The sequence below is a fragment of the Echinops telfairi genome, unplaced genomic scaffold, assembly GCF_000313985.2.
Source record: "Echinops telfairi isolate 266 unplaced genomic scaffold, ASM31398v2 ScPeMD7_5;HRSCAF=22, whole genome shotgun sequence".
Taxonomy (NCBI): Eukaryota; Metazoa; Chordata; class Mammalia; order Afrosoricida; family Tenrecidae; genus Echinops; species Echinops telfairi.
Window position 1 is genome coordinate 11850425 of NW_022103901.1, and position 23201 is coordinate 11873625.

The 23201-nt window shown below is 51.6% G+C and overlaps 1 protein-coding gene across 1 annotated transcript in view; it reads left to right on the top strand.

Moving 5' to 3' along the window:
* The window catches only part of CUX1 (cut like homeobox 1), a 345803-nt gene that overhangs the window by 262615 nt on the left and 59987 nt on the right, over nt 1–23201 (top strand). The window contains exon 9 of the mRNA XM_045284658.1: nt 20281–20329. Coding sequence (XP_045140593.1) covers nt 20281–20329 — 49 coding nt within the window. The remainder of the gene's footprint in view (nt 1–20280; nt 20330–23201) is intronic.

The following is a 23201-nucleotide window of genomic DNA, read 5'->3' on the forward strand; positions in this document are numbered from 1 at the left end:
TCCGCATAGCTGGCTCAGGAGGATGCTTCTGAAGCTCTTGTTTTTAAAGACGCCTGGATCCCTTCTCTGTAGAGCAGCCTGCAGGGTCTTGGTTTGGGGCCCAACGCCCTGGCTCCTGTTTAACCAACTGCTCGATCCAGCTGGGACCCGGTTTGTAGATTCCGAGAGGCTGGAATTCCTCGTTTCTAGTTTGTTCCCATTGTTCAAACAGTCCTTCATTTTAGAGCAAAGCCAAGAGGGAGAGCGAGAGAGAGAGACCGTGTATGGGCTGAGAAGAGTGCTCAAAAAGAAAATATTCCCTGGTTCTCCCATTTAATTATTACACCGTATCTAGTCATTCTGGCTTTATCGTGTAGACAAGGAATTTATTGTTTATCTCTTTAATTGATGTCTCATGTTCTTCTAGTGGTGTAATACATTTTCTAGTAGGATTATTTTACACCATTTAAAGATTTCCTTGTCTAGTTACTTAAGACAAGTTACGGCTTGTTGTGTTTTTCTTTTTCACTGCGCCTTTTAAAGTATCTCCTTTATGGGGGGCTATGGGAGCTGGTACAGTGGTTCAGGGCTCAGCCACTAACCGAACAGGGTCCCTGGCAGCATACTGCACTACACTCCGAGCTGTTCACTACAAGGTCGGCGGTTCAAACCTACCAATCACTCCTCAGGAGAAAGATGAGACCATCTACTCCCACGAAGATTTTTTTTAAGTCTTGGAAACCCACAGTGGTGTTCTTCCCTGTCCTGCAGGGTCACTGGGACTTGGAGGCTACTCTGGCCGAGAGCTTTTTTGAGCACCCTAAAGGTGACAGCCTTAGAGACCCCGCCGGGCAGTCCTGCCCTGTCCGAGAGGGTTGCTGTGAGTTGGCATTGACCCGACAGCCATGGGTTCGGTTTGGGCATTGCTTTAATTGTATCTTCTCCATGGGGCCGTGGTGCGTAACCGGTGGAATCCTCGCTTTCCATGCGGGAGACCCACGTTCAGTTCTCAGCCAGAACACTTCACGCACAGCCACCAACTGCCCATCCCTGGAGGCTTGCACATTGCTGTGATGCTGAACAGATGTCGGCAGAGACAGGCTAGGAAGAAAGGCCTGGGGATGGACTTCAGGGATGACAGCAGTCCAGCTGACCGTGGACGGGCGCAGGGCCAGGCAGCCTTTCCTTCCAGCGTGCTCGAGTCGCCATGAGTCAGGAGCCCCAGGCAGCTCACGTGCCAACCTTCCCCCAGGGCCGTGACGCCACGTGTCGTGTCGGTCCATGTGGTTGAGAGCTTGCCTCAGTCTTTTATAACATGGAGTCTGTGTGTTTCGTCTTCACTGGACACGTGTTTCTATTGGCTGTCTCAGATTTGGAGCTGACTTCCGGTTTGTATTTCCTTCCTCTGGATGGCTTTGGCCTGATGGCTTTAACTGCCATTGCTCTTCTGTCTTCTCATCCCTCTTTTCCTTTATCGCCCGTGTCCGGTTTGGATGATGGGCCAGCTTGATGCGCTAATGGTCCTGTCAGCCTTCTGATTGACCCAGCCCAGCCTCGAGTTCACTGGCTACTGAAATCGCATTTCCACTCAAGAGGCATGGCAAGGAGTTTCTTCTTGAGCTCTTGACCGAAATCTCATCTGTTCTTGGACTATTAAAAAACTATCCCGTTCTTGTAAATTCTCTGTCTGTAGCCTGGTTTCTTGATAGTACATGCCTAGTATTATACAAGGAGCCCTGTATAATACCATGTGGCTTCGATGTTCCCCTCCACGTTACCATACGTGTCCTCCTTCAGGGCGGGTCTCCTGTACGTGAGACAAACTCTCGCCAAATTTGCCTCTGAGGAAGTACATTCTGACTGTCCTTCTTCCAAGACAGATTGCTTTATTCTTTTGGTAGTCCATGGTACTGTGACTATTCTTTGCCCACACCATCATTCAAATGCATCTTCCTTATTCGACAGCCAACTTTATGATGCCACTGAAAATTGGCACACCTGAATCCTCAAAGTAGCCCCCTGACCCTTCATCACTTTATAGAGGTGCAGCAGATTACCCGGTGCATTGCTTCATTCCATCTCTTGATTGCTGCTCCCACGAGTGGTGATTGCGGATCCAAGCCAGATGAAAGTGAGCTAAAAGGGCAGCGTTTTAGACAGCGGTGGCTTCCTGGTGGAGAAGCCTTGTGAGCTGAGTAACCCAAGTGTCCCTGCCACTGGCAGACAGAAGGTATGGCTTGCCCAGGAAGACTTTCCAGATAAAATCTGTAGCATTTCATAAAGGTTTGGGTATTTGTTTGTGTAATTTTCCTTACTTAACATCTTCCAAGAGTTAAGTGTAAACCACGTGCTGTTTGCTTGGGTCTGAAGGAAAAAACCATATGTGGCTACTAACCTTTCTACTTTGTGCCCGATGAGTGTTGTGAACATCCTTTGTGGTATTTTAGTGATCAGTCAGGATGGGAGGGTATTCTTAAAGATTCATGGCCAAAGTCGATGCTGTCAGGAGGAAGGGAAGAAACGGCCTTCATGGGGCCAGCAAGTCTGGCCCCATCTGGATTGTTTGTAAAACACTCCACCGGTAGAATAGGAGCCACTGAATTATTCATTTCCCCGTTACCCTAAAAAAAAAGGCACTTCTGCTGTAGAAATGCAGACTTTTGGTGCCAGGGAGAGGAAGAGGAAGGTATGCCGGCTTTCCTCTGAATGCACTGCCGCCTGCGTGGCTTTGTGGGGCAGCTTCCTTGCCTAGCTGCTGGGCAGGGGGGTGTCAGGAAGGAAACCACCAGCTGCCTTAAGTGCAGGGCAATTAGTATGGTGCAGGGAGGGAGCTGTGGACTAGCACAGTGAGTGGCTAGGAAGCCATGGGGAAGCCAACCATGTCATTTGTTGGGGGACCCCCAGGTGGAAGGTTTCTAAGGAGCTGTGTAGTGGGGTGGGGGATGCAGAGAAGAGCCCCCTGCTCACACCTGGGAGACGGGCCCTGGACCTCCTGTCACTGGTCCTGGGGCAGCTGGGGCTGGGGAGTAGAAGGGGGAGGGGCAAGGAAGCAGAAAATAATAACTAGTATACGCTGAGAAAGCTTTTCTTATTCTTAGATTTAGCTTCTCTGCCACCAAACCTTTTCTTAACTATTCCTACCAAGTGGTACTTAAGGGAGAAAGGGGATCATTAGAATCCCTGAAATTTGAGCATAAAAGCAGAGTTCCGAACCTAGGCAGGCCGCCTTGTGACCTCGGGTCTTCGCCTGGGAACTGGTTTCTTCTGTGCCTGCCTCTGCTGCTCTTCCTCCGGCCGCCTCGGTGTGGGAGGCCAGGGAGAAAAGCGGCTGTGCCAGCAGCCTTGAATTTTCCAGAATCTTCTAGAAAATTACAGGTCCTGGCCAGCGCCCACTGATTATCCGCAGGATTTGGACAGGTTAGCAGGGAAAGAGTAACAAAAACCACACAGTGGTTCTGAGAGGAAGAACGTTCAAACTGGACTCACAGAGCTGTCTGCGGGGAAGCCTAACTGGCAACGTCCTGTCTTAACTGTGCGGTGGTGGCTCTTAAGACGAAAATGTGTATGTGACACACCAGCCGCCAGAGCCCACTTGTCCTCTCCCCCCAGGAGCTCCTAGAACCGTCTTTGCACCCACCCTGAGGACTCCAAGCTGGCTGAAGCTTGGCGGCAACTGCCCCTTTCTTGCAAGGGGTGTGTGGCGGAGGCGGGGTACAACGTGAGCAGGGGACCCACTGGTCTCCTCTCCTCTGTTGCCTCAGTGAGAAAGACTCCCTGTGAGGCCTTCCTTTCCTGGCCAGATGAAGCAGGGCCATCAGGCATCCCTGGCTCCCTGGTTCCAGCTATCACCGTTTGTTTATCCAAAAAACATATAAACCAGGAGCCTTCACAAAATGATGAAGGAAAGGGATGAAAAGATAGGAACTTTTCCCATAAGCCGTTTGAAGCCCCCTTATACATATACACACAGCTGTTCCATCAGATAGAGCCACGTACTTCTTGCATGTATCCACACAGTGTCTCCTCCTTGGTGAGTGAAGAGCTCAGGTTCTGAGAGGCTGGCTACCTGTCCTGGACGAAAAGTATCAGGATCCCAAGCTAGGGCCGGGCTGGGCTTCCAGCGCAGGACAGATGTGCGGACATCGTCCCCAAATCAGATGTTTTCTTCCAAAGGCCCCCACCCTGCTGCCTCCGGTGTGTGCCTCAGGCCCCAGCATCCGCTGTTCAATGTTTGCTTAGATTTCTCATCACCCCGCGCCTTTCTCTCTCAGCTCCTTCCTGCGAATTGAGCAGCGGTTTCCAGAGCAGATCCGTTTTCTACTAGCAATTGGTGCCTCATCGATCATCTCATTTCCATGCAATTGGAGTAAAAGCAGCCCACAGACCTTACTTTGGGCAGTGTGATCAGGAGGGACCAGTCCCTGGAAAGGGACATCAAGCTTGGCAAAGAAGCAGGACAGCAAAAAGGGTGTATATACACAAGGAGGCTTCAAGACCCTTGACAGTGTGGATCGACACCATAGCAGCCACAGTGGACTGAAAGCTAACAATTGTGAGGCTAGCCCAGGACTGGGTGGTGTTTCGCTTTATTATGCGTAGGGTTGCTGTGAGTTCGAACCCATCTGATGGCACCTAAGTAATCCTGTCGGTGCAGTGGTTACACATTGGCCTGCCATCCACATGGTCAGCTGTTCAACACTACCAGCAGCTCCGCGGGAGAAAGACTGGGCTTTCTACCCTCATAAACAGTTACTGTCTCGCAAACCCACAGGGGTTGCTAGGAGTCAGCATTGAGTTGATAGCAATGAGTTTGGCTTTTTCTTTTTTCTTTTAACAACAACACAACCCTAACACCTGCATTCCAATAACCAGGAATGCTCAGTGTATCCTGAAGGCTTGTTTGCTCTGTGTTTGACTGCAGGCGTTTGTAACACGCTTCCGTTTCTTCCCCTGTGGCTAGTACATAAATCTGAGTCATAGTTGTAATACCTGATCTTCCTGGTAGGCGTATGGATAGTCTCCTGTCACTAATAGCATTACATTTCAGGATAGATCTTGACAGGTCCTTTTGGGCGATGAGTTGGCAAATTCCTCTGCAGTGTCTCTTACCTGGCCTAATGGACAATATGACTGTCCAATTCAGAGTCGGTCACCAATGCCAGGCCTTGTTAGGTCTCCAGGGCCCAGAAGACCGATTGTTGAGTTCCTTTTCGTTTTTGACAACTTCCAATTTTCCTTGCTTCCTACTTCATACCTTCCAGGGGTTATGTTTGCAATTGTTTCTTCTCATTTTGCATTATATCACATCAGCAAATGACATCCTACACGCCACCTCATAAACATTGTAGCATGTACATCTTTACAATAAGAACTCTTCATTTTCTTTGGGGGAAGCTCTTACAAATCTTATAACAATCCATCATTCAATAGTATTAAGCATACTTGTACATATGTTGCCAAGGACTCTTCTTTTTCAGCGTAGACACAATACATATAGTATCATATCAAAAAGAACCTCTTACTCTCATCAGCTGTAATCCACGTTCACATTTCTGCGACTGTCCCCCAGCAGCTGTGGAGTCAGCTCTGACTCATGACACTTGTCTCCCAGGCTCACAATGACCTCCCCAGGCATGCACCACCCCCAGACCCTGCCATGCTCCAGTCCAGGGTGGGGGCCCAGCCTGTGGGACTTGCCCTCCAGCCCTGGATCAGGCAATGGACAGTGTCGGCCATAGGGTTTTCCTTGGCTCATTTTCATCAGTAGATCCCTAGACCTTTCTTCCTAATCTGGATTCTCCACGAACACCTGTCACACATGCGGCCCTGCTGGCATTTGAAAGACCGGTGGCATAGCTCTGCACCCTAGAGCACACCGGTCGCCGCAGCATGGCAAGCTGACAGACTTGGTAGGGGGACAGGAGGCGCTGCAGCTCTTGGGCCAACCCCCAACTCAGACAAATGGAGTTAACGTCATCTCGCCCTTTTTCTTTCCCAAACGTGTGTGAGTCGGGACGCGTAGAGGGTCCATCCATACGCTGCGACTGCTTGGCATGCCTTTCACGTGCCCTGTCCTCTTTCATTTTATTTTTTATCTCTTTTGCGTTACAATGTATCAGTGGAAGGAACTGAGTTGTGTCCTGAGGAGTTCCCCCAAATCTGGACTTTCCTGTCTGCCCCGCCCCCCACCACCACCTCCATGTGGGCGGGGCATTGCGCCTTCTCTGCCCCGTGATGTCCATGGATTTGTAGCTGCGCCTGGGGCCCCCTCAGTTGCAGGTTTCCGCCTCCAGTGTTGAGAGGAGCTCCAACCAGCAGAGAGAGCCCATTCTAGTATGATGATTTTTTTACACGCACTGTGCTAAGCATGATTCTGTGCCAGGCGCTGTGGTTTGTCTGGCCTACCACCACTCCATCGATGTCCGTGTTCTGTCCTCACGCCAATCCCTTTGACGAAACTGGCATCCTTCCTCCAGTCTAGGTGACTCACAAGTCCCAAAGGCCGACCCACCCCAGGTCACAGAACTGAGAAGCAGCTAGAGGCTTGGTTCCCCGGCTTCAATGGTGCCACTGGCCTCTAGCCCAGGAGCAGTGAAAGAAAGAAAGGGGTCATTTGCGTCCAGCCCACCACCTGCTGCTAGTGGTTGAGCATTGCTGGCAGAACTCTATCTAAACAGCGACCCGTGTCCCAGGACTACTCCAGATGTCTATCCCAAAAGTCTCAGGATGACCTCAGTAGCAGAAAGAGAACAGATTAGGCCATTGTATCACTTCATGCTCTGCGCCGCACCTGTCCCCCGTCCCCTGCCCAGAGGTGACTTGACAGTCACAGGCTGTGTCTGGTCACGCTGTAGGGCAGACTCCAGTGGACGTCTCCAGCCTGCCCAGGGGCTCTCGCTCTCTGGTGGGGTTGGCACAAGAGGAACATTGACCCTGTGCTCAAAGAGTCACCGTCTCGGAAACCCACATGGGGCAGTTCCAGCCAGCCCTGTAGGGTCACTCCTAAAGGCATGGACTCGATGGCAGGGAGTTTGATTGTTTGTGTTTGGCACTGTCGAAGGCCCCCTCGGCACTTTGACCCAAAGGAGGACCCGGCAGTATGCCAGTGGTTTCATGTCAGAGGATCAGCTCAACAGGGCAAGAAAGGACCTCTTCTTTCCAGTCAGGAGTCAAAGTGGATCCTCCGTGGTTCACTGTTCTCTCAGCTAAATTTAATAGACCAGTTAGAAAGAACCGGTTGTTGGTGACATCGAGCCCACAGGCTCCCAAACTCATGTGGCCTACCACCCCCCTTTTCAGAACAAAATGACTCAGCACCCCGCTGCCAATCAAAACCTCTGTACTCTCCCTCTTCCTGCAGGTAACGTCTAGATCGTGGCTTTTGCAGCCCCCTGGAACATTGTCAGCGCCCCCCACCCTCACGCCACATTTTCATTTTTAGCCATAATAGCATTCACTATTTCCAGAAGATTCTCCATAGGGGCCAAACCCTACAGCCTACCTGTTCTGTTCCTATCAGGGACAAGTAAGTTTGACCCACAACAGTGGGATCAGGAGCTGGAAAGATACTGAGTGGCTGTCCCCCACCCCCCCCTCCTGTAAAAGCGGAGGCCACCCCGAGGGATTCCAGGGCAGAAACTGAAAGGGAAGGCAGGTGATCCGCAGCGGAGCATCAAGACATGTCTCCCGACAGACCGCTTTCTCCCCTCTTTGCTCTCTCCCTGCACCCCCGGAAGCCCACGTTTGTTGAGTTCCTGTTCTTGTCCAGCATGTTGTCAGACATCAGGGCTAAGTGGGGAACTGGCCGACGGCCCCGCTCACTCAGTCTGCTGGGTGGACAGAAGACAAAGGGGGAGCTGAACCCTGGGTCTTTCCGGACCCCCTTCCCTTTAATCCCCTAAGCCTTGTTCTTCAAAGGCTATAAAAACCAGTAGGAAACATGATTCCATGAAAAATCTCACCCCACACTTGGAGATCCCTTTTTGTAGATGCAGATTGACAGACGGGCTGGACGGGCTTGGTGGCCACGGATTTGCACAAAGGTGGTAATTACTCATACTTACTGACCAGTATTCACAGAGCGCCTCCCGCGTGGTGTGCTCAGAGCTCCCAGCACTAAATGCAAGGACGAGTTCCGTGAACAGGGTATCTTCAGAGAGACGACAGGACAACGCAGAGGCCTGGTGCCAGAGGCCTGACGGTGGGACAACCACCGTGACTTCAAGGAAGAGAGCAGGGCTACAGAGGCGCTGAGAGTGTGTGGTGACTGGGCTGCTCAGAGGCTAAGGACACATCCCCAAGAGATGAGAGCCAAACTGAACCGCAGAGGCTCCCCTGATGAGGAAGCAGAGCTGCACGTGGCCCTTTGTCTAAGGGACAAGGCTGAGGAATAGGACAGAAAATTGGAAAAGGAGATAGTTCTCTAATACACACACACTGTTGGCCGCGGGCGTCTGGGCCAGCAGTGGGGAAAGGGCCTTGCCCACCAGGTACAACGCGTCTTCACTGGGGAACCGGACCCTGAGAAAAGGCTCCCGGGGTCATCCTCGGCCAGCCATGGCAGCCTTGAGGCTGGCAGTTTGGATTTGAACACTCAACGCCAGTGGAGGGTCAAGGAAGCCCACACACCTTGGGCCTGGGTCTGCCCAGGAAGGCCCCACCAGGGAGGCCTGGCCCAGGGTAGCTGACAGCACGTAGGCAGGAGATGGGTCCAGACAGCTCGGCTCAAAAAGGAGTTTGTGGGCGCTCCGTCTGAGAAGGAGGTGCCGTAAAATTGGTTCTGGGTGACGCCAGCCAGCAGCAATAAGACAAAAGAGACCACAGGCCAATCTCATATCTAAATATTTATGGGAGGGAAAGTACTAAATAAAATATTAGCAAATAGAATTCAGGCATGCATTAAATGCACAGTATACCACAACCAGATGGAGCACAGAGCTGCTAGCATCATTGTCCATCTCCGTGGCTCAGAGGAGAAAAGGCATAATGGGCTCTATAAATATCTAAAAGGTACTTAATGAAATCAACATCCATCTTGTATTAAAAAGTATTAATGAAATTGAACAGTTGGATATTTCATTAACAACGATGAATATATATATATATATATATCATTAAATACCTTTTAAATATCTATATGTATGTCTCACACACACACATAGGGGACGTTTCAAGTAAAAGACGGACCACCAGCTGCATCACTGTTGAAGTCGGGTACCAAGTGCGAAGCCCCACTGCCCTCACTGTTTCTTCAAGTAGTTCCGGAGGAAAGGAGCGGAGCAGTTACACAGCAGAAGGGGATGAGAGGCAGACAACGTGGACAAGGCGCCTTGGCTGTAGGGCTTTAGTATTTTCAGAATGAGAGCGTAGTGAACACACGAGGAAAACCTGAAGGATTTCGAGGCGTGTTAGAATTAAAACCATCACCAGCCACTTAGAAGATGTCCTGGAAGAAAAGATACCTCTGCAATAGCAACACACACCGGAAACTGTCTTGGGAAACTCCCAGGAAATACACGGGGTCTAGAGGCAGACCACTTTGGGATGCTATTGTGTGTCCTTGGAAGAGTGGACTGGCTGGAGAGGCAGCCCCAGTTCTGGGATAGAGGGACTCGGTGCTGTGTGGTTGCCGGGTCCAAACCAAACCAAACCAATGATAGGAGTTGATGCCAACTCATATCAGCCCTATAGGACAGGATAGACTTCCCTGTGGGTTTCCGAGAATGGAACTCGTAGACAGTAGAAAGCCCCACCTTTCTCCCATGGAGCAGCTGGTTTCAAACTGCCGACCTTGTGGATTGCAGCCCAGTGCGTAACCACAGTGCCTCCAGGGCCCTTGTGTGCCAGGTCACTTTGAATAAATCTGCCCAAGTATAAAACCACAAGCCAATGCTGGAACGTGCATGTAAGAAATCCACCAGCAGGAATAGGCCAAGGAAATTGCTGCAAAGAAGAATGACCAGGGAAGACTTAGCTCCTTCGCTCCTAAGCCCATTGTGGTTTCGACAACAGCAGTTGTTGGTCTCACCTTACATCCGTGCAAGGAAAGCGGAATTCCAAAAGTTGGCCCAAGCCTATTCCAGTTGCAAATGAAGACAGACTTAACGTTTTTCACCAGTGGTGAAAAGATGAATCCCTCCCCTTTAAAGAAAGACACGTTAAACCTAAAGTCACTCACTGCCGATCGAGTCGATGGTAACCCTTCACTACCCTATAGGACAGGCAGAACGGCCCCTGGGGGTTTCGGAGATGGGAGGCGAGAGCCTTCTCTCTCCCATGAAGCAGCAGGAATCCCAGAATGATCTTATCTTGAGTGACTGTTGTGTCTCCAGAAGCTCACACCTCCCTCTGTTCTGCAAACTCGGAGTCCTTCAGGATACAGCTCAGCTGTCCCCACCCTCATGACACTTTGTCACCATGCTGCAGTGACCTGTGCATCTCTTCTCGTCCCTGCGTTCACCCCTGGACTCTGCCCACCCATCCTGCCATCAGCACATATTTCCTGTGCTGCTGGGGGTTCGTCCTACATGCTCACAATGGTGGGGTCGGGAGCGCAGGGCCTTGGCTGACTCAGCGCCTGGACGGTCACTTCCCTATCAAAACCATGGAGCCAATGAGGGCCCTTCCAAAAGCCCCAAACAACGACGATCAAGGTGCTTTCGAGCCGTAGCGACCCTATCAGCAGAGTCGGACTGCCCCGCGGGTTTCCCAGGCTCTCATTCTGACGGAAGCGGACAGCCACGAGGCAGCTGGTAGATTCAAACTGGTAACCTTTGAGTTAGAAGCAAACCTCTGCCACCAGGGATCCTCTATCCCGCTTGGTGTGGGGGTGGGGGGTGGGGTGGCATAGAATAAGTGCTCAGCAGGCATTCTTGAGTGGCAAGGCCTCCCACAGCTCTAGCTGTAGCCCACCCGGGTCCAGGCGGGCAGGGTTTGAGGCTGGAGCAGGGCTCCAGGCCCCATCGTGTCTGGTTCGGTTTCTGTGAGTTGGGTTCTGATGCCGAGGTCAGCATTTCCTGGAGCCTCTCTCATCTGCCTTCCCCAGCTCAATGAGGGGGGGGTCTGTACCTGCTAAAGAGGGAGGGGCTCTTTCTTGCGAGACTGCCCCCGGCCTTTAAGGGGACTCCAAGCCCAGGAGACCTCCTAAGCTTCCCCTCCCCACCTCCTCTCCCACCTGCACTTTCTGACCCCGGTCCCACGAGCGCTGCTTCTGTCTGCCCCTCTCCTCATGAGACTTGGCTGGGTGGCTGGGTCATCATGAGAACGATCCAGTTAGGAGCCAGTTCCGCCATCAGATGCGACACCGGGGTGGGGGCTTCCTCCTACTCAACACACAGCACCTTCATTTTTTAAGCAGGGAGAATCCATCTTTAGATACCTCTCTTTCTCGTGCCATCTATTTTATGCCAAAGAACTCTGCCGTCGAATATTGAGACTGTCAGGGAGCCCCGTTGGCACTGTGGATTGGGGGGGGGGGGCTGCCAACTACAAGGTGGGCGGTTAAAGCCCCCTCACTGCTCCACGGGAGGAAGGCGCAGCTGGCTGCTCCCGTAACGACTGACCGGCTCAGAAACCCGACTAGGAATTGACTGCAGGGGGTAGTGGGTTTGGATTCGGACTGAGACTGAACTATATTCGCTCTTCACTCAGACCCACGGAGAGAACACATCTTTGAAAGCTGCCTTGTGCATTTTCTCAACTGTCTTGGCGCGATAATTAGGGCATTGAAATACTCAAACCAAACCCCGGTGCCCTGGTGGTGTAGTGATTACATGTTGGGCTGCTGACCACAGGGTCAGCAGTTCGAGCCCGCCTCTGCGGAAGAAAGAGGAGGCGCTCTCTATCCCTGCAAAGACTGCAGCCTCATAAACCCACAGAGGCCGTTCTCCTCTGTCCTGTGGGGTCACTAGGAGCTGGAATGGACCCGATGGCCCTGGTTGGTTTATTTTTAATTTGCCCTGGTGCTCAGGGGGTGCAGGACAGAGGTGTGGAAGTAGATGGCCGCGTGTCTACGATGGCTATCATTTCCACCCCATTGACCTTGGCCACGTCCTTTCAAGTGCCTCATAAAAACCGAGTGTCGGCCCAGAGAGTACCCTGAAACGATCCATAGAGAAGGGATTGAGTGGACGGCAGCTTCCAGGCCAGACTGGAACGACCCGCCCTTTGGAGCTAGAGCATGCTGTGTTGCAGGTTAATAGATCAGTGGAAGCTGTTTTGTCAGCTCATAAAAAGGTGCATGGAATAAACTTTGATAATAAATAGTTCTGCTGAGCATACGGTATGTGTGGGGTTATGAAAAGCGTTGGGAAATGGATGCTTTTAGACGAATGTCAGGCTGCAGATCCGGGCCTGGATCCCTCCGTTGAGCCTTCAGACTGGGAGTCCTGTCTGGAAGCCCAGGCCACCTGGCTCACTGCCACACTTCTCCGGCACCGTGCCCACCTGTGGTGTTAGCCTCTCAGCATTTGCCCATTACTTGTTGAGGGCAGCTTGGTAGCATTAATCTGGTTGGGGGAAGGGCGGGTAGCCGTTTGGAGAGAGAACAGATTCTCAGATTCCAGCGGAGGTGACCAGCTCAGAGAGGAAGCCCCGCCGCCGTCTGGATCCTCTTCTCCCCGTGCTGGCTCGTGCTCATTCTCGGCGCTGAGAAGAGTCAGCATCCCCAACAGCCCTCCAGGCTCCTGGCCACGGAGTCCGTGCTGACTCATGGCGAGCCAGAGGACACAGCAGAACTGCCCCTGTGAGTTTCCCAGTCTGTCTCTCTTTACGGGAGTAGACAGCCTTGTCTTTCTCCCACGGATCAGCTGGTGGTTTTGAACTGCTGACCTTGCAGTTAGCAGCCCAACTCGTAACCCCTATGCCACACCAGGGCTCCTTTCTACAGCCCTGGTCACAGTTAAGTACATGATGATCGTATTGTGTTAGACCCTTTAAAAGAGCTGTGTCCCTCGAGAAAAGTGACTGCGAAGCCTGCCAACTTTTACAGTCATGCTCGCATTCTGGATTCGCTTCTTGCCAGCCGCATCCCTGGTCCCTTCCGCTGTTCCCTTCCGGGGTCAGGTCCGGCCCTCTGGGCCCCACCGTCTCCAGGCGCCTGGTAGCCTGGTATTAAATAGCCCTGCTTTATCTCGGCCGAGCTCAGGAGGGTCATTATCATTGGAAACATGAGAGTTGCTCTTGTAATACAAGGTAAGAGCAGTCTTTGTTATCACATTCAATATTTTGGTCAGTTTGGCAGTTGCTTAGTAACCGAAATTAAACTGACCAGAAGATGGAAACATGAAATGCGGGTCTAGTGGGACCTTCAGCTGCCAGGAAGGCCTGTTTAAAGGTGCTTGAGTTTGTTTCTGTTTAAAAAAAAAAAAGACAATTTGGAACCCCTTGGGAGATGGTGTCCTGTTTTCTGGATATGAGATCCACCTTTGAACATCTAAAGGAGCTCTGGTAGAGTAGTGGGTACGAGTTGACCTGCAATCTGCAATGTCAGCAGTTCAAAGCCACCAGCTACTCCTCAGGAGAAAGATGGGGCTTTCTACTCCCATAAGGAGTTACAGTCTTCAAAACTCGGGGGGCAGTTGTACCTTGTCCTATAGAGTCGCTATGAGTCAGCATCAATTAGATGGCAGTGAGTTTGACTGTGTGTGTGTGTGTGTGTGTGTGTGTGTGTGTGTTTTAACATCTAAAGCCACTCCCTGAGAAGAAAGCAAAGGCTCTCTGTCTCCCAGGAGGTTCTGAGCTCAGGCCCTTGATACCAAGCAGGATTTGGACCCTTATAGGTCTAAAACAGTGGTTCTCAACCTGTGGGTCGTGACCCCTTTGGGGGTAGAAGGACCCTTTCACAGGAGTCGTCCAATTCATAACAGTAGCAAAATAACAGTGATGAAGTAGCAATAAAAATAATTTTATGGACGGAGGGTCATCACAACATGAGGAACTGTATGAAAGGGTCGCAGCATTAGGAAGGTTGAGAACCGCTAGAACTTGTAGGTCTTAGGACCGGGTCGCTCACCACTCTATCCCTGGGGTATGTCTGATCCTCATTCTGGTCCTTTCCCCACTACCTCGGAGTGTGGGAGTGGGTGGACGGAGCTGAGTGGGGGCCCATAGCCACCAGGCAGCCACTCCTCCCACCCTCCCTAGTTGGGGAGTGGCAGAGGATTTCCCAGTAAGGCCTTTGGGGGCCAGACACCTCTCCCTCCCCTGCCTTCATCCACAGAGTAGATCTGAAGTGAGCACCTTCTTAAATCTGCCTGAACAGACACCCAGCAGGGCCTGCCTCTCCCCACCTCTCCCCACCTCTCCCCACCTCTCCCCACTCCCATGTGCATTCTCAGAAGAGTCGCTGGTGTCCGTCCCAGGAGAGCCTGCTCTTCCAGGGAGTTGGGGTGGTGGGAACAGCTGAGCACCCCAGACCCCCAACCAGGCAGGGGCTCTGCTCAGGAGCAGGACAGATGGGCCACAAATGCAAACTGAGCATGAGCACTGGACGCAGAGAAATGTGGAGCAGGGTGAGCAATGCAAAGCAAGCACGGGGTCCTTTCTTTTGCTTTTATGAAGCAGGTGAGAGGGACAGACGTGAAAAATAGACGAAGGAAACCAAGGGAAGATAAAAAGTGGCCTAGCCAACAGACCATCTGGGAAGGAGAAAACAGTGGGAAAGGAAGCAGGAAAGGGTAAAGAAACAGCCAGTGTACCAGTGAAGTGGGGCCAATAGAGCAGGGGTAAGCCGCCAACAGTAGGCATATATTTACCAGGTGCCCTGTGCAGAGGAGAGGCGTGTGCAGGATGAAGATGAATTAGCCAGAGGTAAAGAAGCAGGAAAGGGCTCTTTGGAGCCAAGCAGGGAGCCCTGCAGCCCAGGCCATCGTCCAGCCAGTCCCAAGCCCACGGCCAGCTCTCTGGGATACTCAAAAACCAGGTGCTGGCAACCACCTTTCTCGGATCAATCTTTTTGGAGGCAGCCGCCTACCCACCTGCTCTTTCTAAAAACGCGGCACTGCCAAGATCAACAGGAACTGGGCCGACTGTCTACAGGTTCCCAGCCCAGGGCCCCAGACGTGTTCACAGAGCAAGCGAGTGGACGGTGCATGATTCCTAGACCACGTGGCCTCCAGACGCACACTGAGTAGTAACTGCCTGCCTGGCATTCGGCGCTATGGTTAAAAGTTGGGCTCTGCCTTCACAAACATTCACCAGCCTTGGTGTCATCTGGTATCCTCCATCAGCAAGTTGCCTTGCCGGCAGCTAGGTGTTCCCTCACATTGTGTTATGTTGTGCCGGGGACTCCTCCGCCATTTCTTTTTGTTCTTTGCACGTGTAAGGTGTCTTTTCTTTTCTTTTTTTTTGTAAATCATTTTATTGGGGGCTCAAACAACTCTTTTCAAAATCCATACGTACATCAATTGTGTAAAGCACATTTGTACATTCGTTACCCTCATCATTCTCAAAGCATTTGTCTTCCACTTAAGCCCCTGGCATCAGCTCCTCATTTTCCCCCCTCCCTGGCTGCTCCCCCCTCCCTCATGAACCCTTGATAAATTACAAATTATTATCTTGTCATATCTTACACTGTCTGACATCTCCCTTCACCCACTTTTCTGTTGTCCGTCCCCCAGGGAGGAGGTTATATATAGATCCCTGTAATCGGTTTCCCCTTTCTACCCCATCCTCCCTCCACTCTCTGGGTATCACCACTCTCAGCACTGGTCCTGAAGGGATCATCCACCCTGGATTCCCTGTGTTTCCAGTTCCTATCTGTACCAGTGTACATCCTCTGGTCTAGCCAGACTTGCAAGGTAGAATTGGGATCATGATAGTGGGGGAGGGGAAGCATTTAGGAACTAGAGGAGAGTTGTATGTTCCATCTTTGCTACCCTGCACCCTGACTGGCTCGTCTCTTCCCTGATCATCCTAGTTTCTTTTTTTTTTTTTTTTTAAACATTTTATTAGGGGCTCATACAACTGTTATCCCAATCCATACACACATCAATTGTGTAAAGCGCATTTGTACATTGTTTCTCAAAACATTTTCTCTCCATTTAAACCCCCGTAAGGTGTCTTTTCCTCTTTTCCCAAGCTCGGCTGTTTTCTGTTTAAGCCCCTGTGCTCCTTTGAGATGATGCGGTGTTGGCTTGTGTAATGGGAGCCGCCCCACCCTGTGCTCTTCAAAGCCGAGGCCTCCTTGGGGGTTCCTCTTACTTAGAGACACCACCAGACCCCACTAAAAATAGCTTCCTTTAAGTAGGCCATCGATGGCAGACAGGCCCCGGGCTTCTCTCAGACCCAGCTGAAAGCAGGATACTGTTTCAGGGACGGCCCAGTCGGCCTGGCTCCTGATCACAAGGCCTCTGGGAGCCCGTTCAGCTGCTGGGGGTGATAAGGGAGCCTTAGATCACCACAAAAGCCAGAAACGCCAGGCAGGAGGAGAATGGGTGCCGCAGACACGGGGCTGGCCCCCCAGGACCCACTTCTCTCCCCGCAGGGAGGGCGGGCACCTGGGCTCCACCCACATCTCACTGGGACCCGTACAGCAGATTCCAAGGTTCAAGGCGGCTTTCTCACGGTCAGACCGCCCTTTCTCAGCAGGCCTGGCTGGGATCTGGTCCCCAGAAAGCTGCGTGGTCAGGCCTGGTGTCTGCAGGGGGCCGGGAGATGCAGTGGTCAGAGGGCAGGGCAGTGGGGTGTGAGGTGGCTAGGTAGAGAGGTGGGTAGGAGCCACAGAGCACCACAGGGTGGGAGTGTCCCCAGAAACAAGACAGTGAGAAATCCCCCATGGGATCAGGCCCTGAGCCCCTCCCCACAGGAGGTGGCTCCGTGGCTATAATGGTCCAGTGCTTCCCATGAGTCTTGGCCCTCGGCTTCCTGAGGGGCACAGGCTGGATAGTGGCTGGAGGGGGGCGGGGGGGGGTGGGGGGGGGGGGGGGGGCGGAGGGCGGGAGGACACCCTCTTCAGGAGGGCTCCTTGACTTTTCACATTTCTCAGGGAAGTGCTTTCAGAACCACATTTAATGAGCCAGGTGTGTACAGAACCGACTGTAGCGCCTCCCTCTGCGCACACCAGCCCTCCTCCCTTCCCCTGCTTCTCCTCGGCCTCTCGGGGCCTTCTCAACCGGACCCAGAACTAGCCTCCCACAGCCTGCCTTCTCTCCCGCCAAGCCCGGGACAGGAGGCTTCTACTCCTCCTTCAGAACCCAGCACACAAGTCACCGCCTCCCAGGCCCTCCCGACTCCTTCCTCCAAGGGAAGTCTACCCCCCCTCTTTTTGCAGAGCACTCGATCCAGGCTTCTGTTCCAATTCTTGGCAGGACACACTGTCGTTTATCTTTTTATGCATGTATAATTTATTCTTGTCGTTGTTGAATATGCATAGCAGAACGTACAACAATTGGACCGTTTCTACATGGACAATTCCGTGACATGGATGACATTCTTCAAGCTGTTTTAGATACGCATACATAAAGTCTGTGTGCGCGCGCGCACTCGCTGTTAGGTTGTGTGAAACGAGCCCAGGTGCCACAAAAGCATGGGTTGTGGTTTCCATGTTACTCTCCCCTTTCGTAGCCACTCAGACCAGTGTTTAGATCTGATGGGGAAGGAAACTGCGAGACTTTCAAGGTTGTGGTGTGTGTGTGTGTGTGTGTGTGTGTAGTACAACACACAACCATGCCAAACACTGGTGCACAGGCCATCCTAGCAGAACAGTAAGCCCCCACATATGTAGACCTTGTTTTCTCCACACCTCCGCCCCACTCTCCTCGTTTCCACCCCAGGCCCGCCCTTCTTCTTCTTTCAAAGCCTGCTTCTTTTGTTTTATAAACCATTTTTTTAGATTCCCCCCACCCTTTATACTGTATCATGAAGCACTTATCTTTGTGAGATGCGCTAACTTTGCTGAACATAACATCTTCCAAATCCATCCGTGTGATAAGGTGTTTGACAGTCTTCCTGTGCTTTAAGGACGCATGATATGCCTTTGTGTGTGTGGACCAGTTGGTTACCCAGCCCTCCACAGACGGCTTTGTGGTTGCTTCTGTCTTTCTGCTTCTGTGGGAAGGGCTGCAGTACACGTGTGCGCATGTCTGTGTATTTATTCATTTCTTTGGTGTGTATGCCGAGTTGGAGAGACTGCAAGGCCATATGCTTTCTCTGTTCCTATTTGTTTAAGGAAGTTCCACCCTGTTGTCCGTAGTGGCTGCACTGTTCTGCTCTCCCGCCGGCAGTCTGTGATTATCCCAATCTCTCTGCGTCCTCGTCAGCATTATTACTCTGTTTTCTATGGATCTTTGAATTAGCACTTTATCTGATATATCAGATAAATGTTTTTCCCACTCAGTGGACTCTCTTTTTGCTCTTTTGAGAAGCATTAATGTCGTATTTTTAGGAGGTCCTAGCCCTCTTTCTTTGTCTTCTGTAGTGGGTGTTTTTCACTCTGTTTGCTAGTGTATTTGTGTCTAGCAGGAAGGCCCTTAGGTTGGTCCCTATTTTTACGTTGGTGATCATTTCAGTTCTGGGGTCTATACTTAGATCTTTAGTTCATCTTGAGTTCATTTTAGTATCTGACGTGATGCATGGGTCCTGTTTCGTTCTTCTGCAAATGGAGATACAGTCTCTCCAGCACCATTTGGTTAAAAAAAAAAAAAAAGAACTCTCTCTTCCCCATTTAATGTGTCTTAGCCCCTTATCATCAATGAGGTGTCTGGGTGCTCAGTTGTACTTCGGAGTTCTCTGTTCTGATCCATTAGTCTACAGAGCGTGTCTGGTAACAGGCTATTAGATGATTATTAGACAGATGGTTTCCGAAGATACTCTTCCAGTTGATGATATGTCTTTTCTTCTTTTCTTGGTAAAGTTCTGATGAGCAAAAGCTTACTTTTTGAGGTTTTCATTGTTGTTTGTTATTTGCTGTGTGTGTGTGAGTGTGTGTGTGTGTGTTGTGGTTTTAGTTGCACATGTTGGCCTTTAATCCATTTTGAATTTGCCTTTAGGTTTGGCATGAGGCCTGGGCCCTGTTTGATTTTCCCTCGTGTAGAAATCGCACTTGTCCCCGCACCGGTCACTGAAGAGCCTCTTCTTCCCCTGGCTGATGTACTAGCCACTCTGGTCAACAGTCAGCCGACTGTAAATGTGCTGGTCACTCCTGGGCTCTCCACTCTAGTCCACTGGCCCATGTGTCCGTTGTTGTGACAGGCTGTTTGATTACGTAGTCTGTTTGTAAATCAAGAAATGTAAGTCCTTTGTTCCCTTTCCACACTGCTGTAGCTATTCGGCGCCTCTTGCCAGTCCATGTAAAACGAGAGACTTGTTCTCCCGTGTCTTCGAAGGCTGTTGGGGTTTTTATCAGAGTCGCCTTGAATCTATTGGTTGCTTTGGGTAGTATTATCGTCTTAGCGACCCATGAACCCGGGACAGCTTTCCATTCATCGAAGACTCCTTGAACACGTTTCACCAGAGTTTTATAACTTTTATTGTGTAAATCCTAACCCCTCTCTGGTTAAATTCATTCCTAGGTTTTTGTTTTCTTAGATGCTATTATAAGTGGATTGCCTCTCTAATTCCCCTTGCAGATTTCTCGTGCCTGCTGTGCAGACCCAATAGTTTGGTTTGTTGACTGCACACCCTACAGCTTTGCTCATATTTCTCCACTAGTTCAGGAGGCTCTTTTGTGGAATCTTTGGGATTTTTCTGCACATAAGATCATGTCTATTATATAGGAACATGTCATTTTGCTGTTCCTTTTCCAATGTGGGTACCTTTTCCTTTTTCTGGCCTTACTGCTTTGGCTAGACACCCTAATAAATATTAAACAGAAGAAAAGAGTGGACACTGTTAACTGTTCCTGCTCGCAAGAACATAGCTCTCAACCCTTCTCCATTAGTATCGTGCTGCCTGTTGGTTTTCACTTTTACCCCAAACCATATTGAGGCATTCCCCTTTCAGTCTCTTCGCCTCAAGCGTTTTCATCAAGAGGGTTTGTGTGTGTGTGTGTGTGTGTGTGTGTTCATCCATAAAGATGATCATCTGTTTCCTCTGTCCCATTGTCTGTTACGTCGGTTGATTCTTCCAATGTTGAACCATCCCTTCGCTCCTGGAATAAGTCCCACGGAGTTGTTCTGTTCGTGGCTGTCTCCCCTGTGACGCGGGAAGCCTCTCCTCCCACTGTGGGCAGAGGCATCCCCCTCCCGCACATGCTGAAGTCGGGTTGCTCCACCAGGCTCTGGTCACATAGCGGCATCCTGTTCATCACCTGCCCCAGCCTGCCTTGTTGCTGACTAACGCGCTCTCTCCCTCTCCCCTCCCTAGGGCTGACGAAATTGAAATGATCATGACGGACCTTGACAGAGCAAATCAGGTAGGGTTTTCAATGGCTTGCAGCATGGAACTACGAGAGTGTGCCCGTTTCTGTCACTGGGCGATGGTTCTGAATCTGAACACCAATTACTCTTGATATAGGATGTATAGCTTGTCAGCATTGGCTTTTTCTCTGATGTCACAGAAAGTTTAAAAACTACTGGGAAAAGTCCCTGCCAGTTTTCCCCCCTCAGCAATGCCTGGTCTCACCTTCCGAGACAGCCCTTGGTGGAATAGCCAGCCCAGAGGTGGCTCCTCCTCCTTTCCCTTATCCAGCTCCTCAGTGTCCATCTGTCCCCCTGGCGTCCATTAGGCAACAGAGAGTTGTGCAGCAGAGTTCTTTACCATCTCCTTCTGATAGAAAGCGGTTCCTTGGATTGAAGCCAGGTGATGTGAGACGGCTCCCCAGCAGACAGCCCCATTCCTGGGCTCCACACATATTCACCAGAAAGGTCCTGTGGAAGGTCCCTGGCACAGTGCCCCGCACAAAGTATGTCCCCATTATCTGGTGGCTCTAAGGCCTCGGCTGCCTGGAAGAGTCAGCACCTGAAGGACCTTTGCCTGCCCCAAGGACAGCCCATGACTGATGTGAAGTACTGCTGCTCCCCAAGGGATCGCTTCCCCTGCCGATTCTCCCCAAACAAGAACGGCAGCCGGAAGGCCACGGCCTGACCTCTTCCCCACGCCACTTTGCAGCTGGCTAGTCTCAGGCCAAGGCAGGTTAAGTGGTCTGCCTAGGTTACCCAGGCCAGCACGGCCCCAGTGAGATGAAATCCTCCTCCTCCTCCTCCTCCGCTCTCTGATCTCAGCTTGCCACTTGGCGCGTGTCCCATAGGGCACTTGCCACAGTGCTGGGCAGGGGTGGTCCCCAGACCTTGACAGAGACTGAAAGTCCTGTCCTTGCCCACTCCCCGGGCCACAGAACACTCTGGAGCCGGAGGGAACTAAAGCTGGTTTACATGTGAGAACGTGCCTGGAATGGCGGGTGTCCGAGTTCTTCAGGGAACCTTTGTGGGTGCAGCATTGGACACCTCTGATACTCAAGGCCCGGCACACACTGCATGTTTCGGAGAGACGTGTGGCCTGCGTTGCGTGAGCGAGTGTCATGATCGTGGCAGTCCTCCCTTCTGACTCACAATGAGCCTGGAGGACAGGGTAGAACTGCTGTGCACCTTTACGGGAGCAGACAGCCTCCTCTTTCTCCCCAGGAGCGGCTTGGTGGGTTAGAACTATTGACCTTGCCATTAGTAGCCCAATGCATCACCCACTACGCCCCCAGGGCACCTCCCTGGCAAATGTTCAATCCACCTGAGCCTTGAACAACAAGGTTTGAGCTATGTGGGTCCACTCCTAAGTAGCTCTTTCCTAAAGCGTGGCACCATCTCCAGGTGTACAGTTAGTTCATCAGCGGTAAACTGCGAGCGGCGGTCAAACGTGAACTCACACAGCTCTCAGGTATTTTGTATCATGTTTAGCTCGATACCATAAACCCTGAGGAACACCATGGGGACCCATAAGAAGGGCCACTAATGATGCTGGAAGTGCCCCCAAGAAGCAAAGTTAGGACATTACAAGAACAGGTTGAGTTGCTTGACGCGTCCTGAAGGTTGAGGTTTGCAGCTGCACCTGCCCTCCGTGTCAAGATAAATGAGCCCAGAGTGAGGCGCAGCCTACAGCACAGAAAAGGCTCTCCCGGGGCTGGGCTGCCTCGGTGGCTGCATTGAGCCGGTGCCAGCACTTGGCACCTTCTGCAGCCCGCCTCTTCATCTCCTGAAAAATGTAGCTTCCCTGTAGGTACAGTGTGCTGTGGGGGTGGGGGTTCGGAAGGTTCACGGGAAAATTCTCTTCCACAAACTCTGGGAAGCTCCCTAGTACATGACTCACCACCATTGAGTCAACACCAACTCAGAGTGGCCCTACAGGACAGGGTAGAACTGCCCCTGTGAGTTCCCGAGACTAACTCCGCCTGGGAGTAGAAAGCCCCATCTCTGTCCCAAAGAGCGGCTGGTGATTTCAAGCTTCTGGCCTTGAGGTTAGCAGCCTGATGCTTAACCACTGTGCTGCCAGGGCCCTTTGGACCATCATTTGTGAGGAGTCAGAGGTGATGTTTATCGCATCATTGGCAGGCCAGGCTGCACTCACGTTTCCCTAACCCACCCTGATGTGATGTCTAGGTCGGCTGCTTTTTGTGATGTCAACTGGTATTGGTGACATCACAGGCTTTCTTCCCGCCTGAGGGCTGGACGCGCTCCACTCCTGGTGTCAGGCGTCCACTCCCCCAGCGCTGTGCTGTCCAAGGGTCACCGTGGCTCAGCTGCAGGCACATCGCTGGGTTGCCTCACAGTGATGTTGGTGCTGCTATTAGTCCTGTTTTACAGATTGGGAAACTGAGGTCAACAGCTGGTCAAGAGCCCATGCTCTTCCCTGCCACGGTGTCAGAGGGCTCCCGTTGCCTGTCCCTCAACACCAGCTCGTCCACCTCGTCCCGCATGGCTGGGAAGCACGGCTTCACCTCACCCTTCTCCTTACACATCCATCTCCTTGGACGGGTGCCTTAACTCACCTTGGCAGAGCCCTCAGACCGAAAAATGAAGTTAGCCTTTGTCACACAATTGCCATGTGTATGTTGTTGCTCTCAACACCCAGAGGAGAACGACTTCGGAGGCTGTCCATCTTTACAGGAACAGACAGCCTCACCTTTCTCCCAAGGAGCAGCTGGTGGGTTCAGACTGCTGACCCTGTGGTCTGAGGCCCAATGCCTAACCCACTAAACCACCAAGGCCCCTAGAGGAAAGAGAGGAGGAAGTGGAATTGAGTATCTAAGAGGAAGACCAGGAAGGTGTCAGAACTTTGACCTTCAACTAGGAGAATTC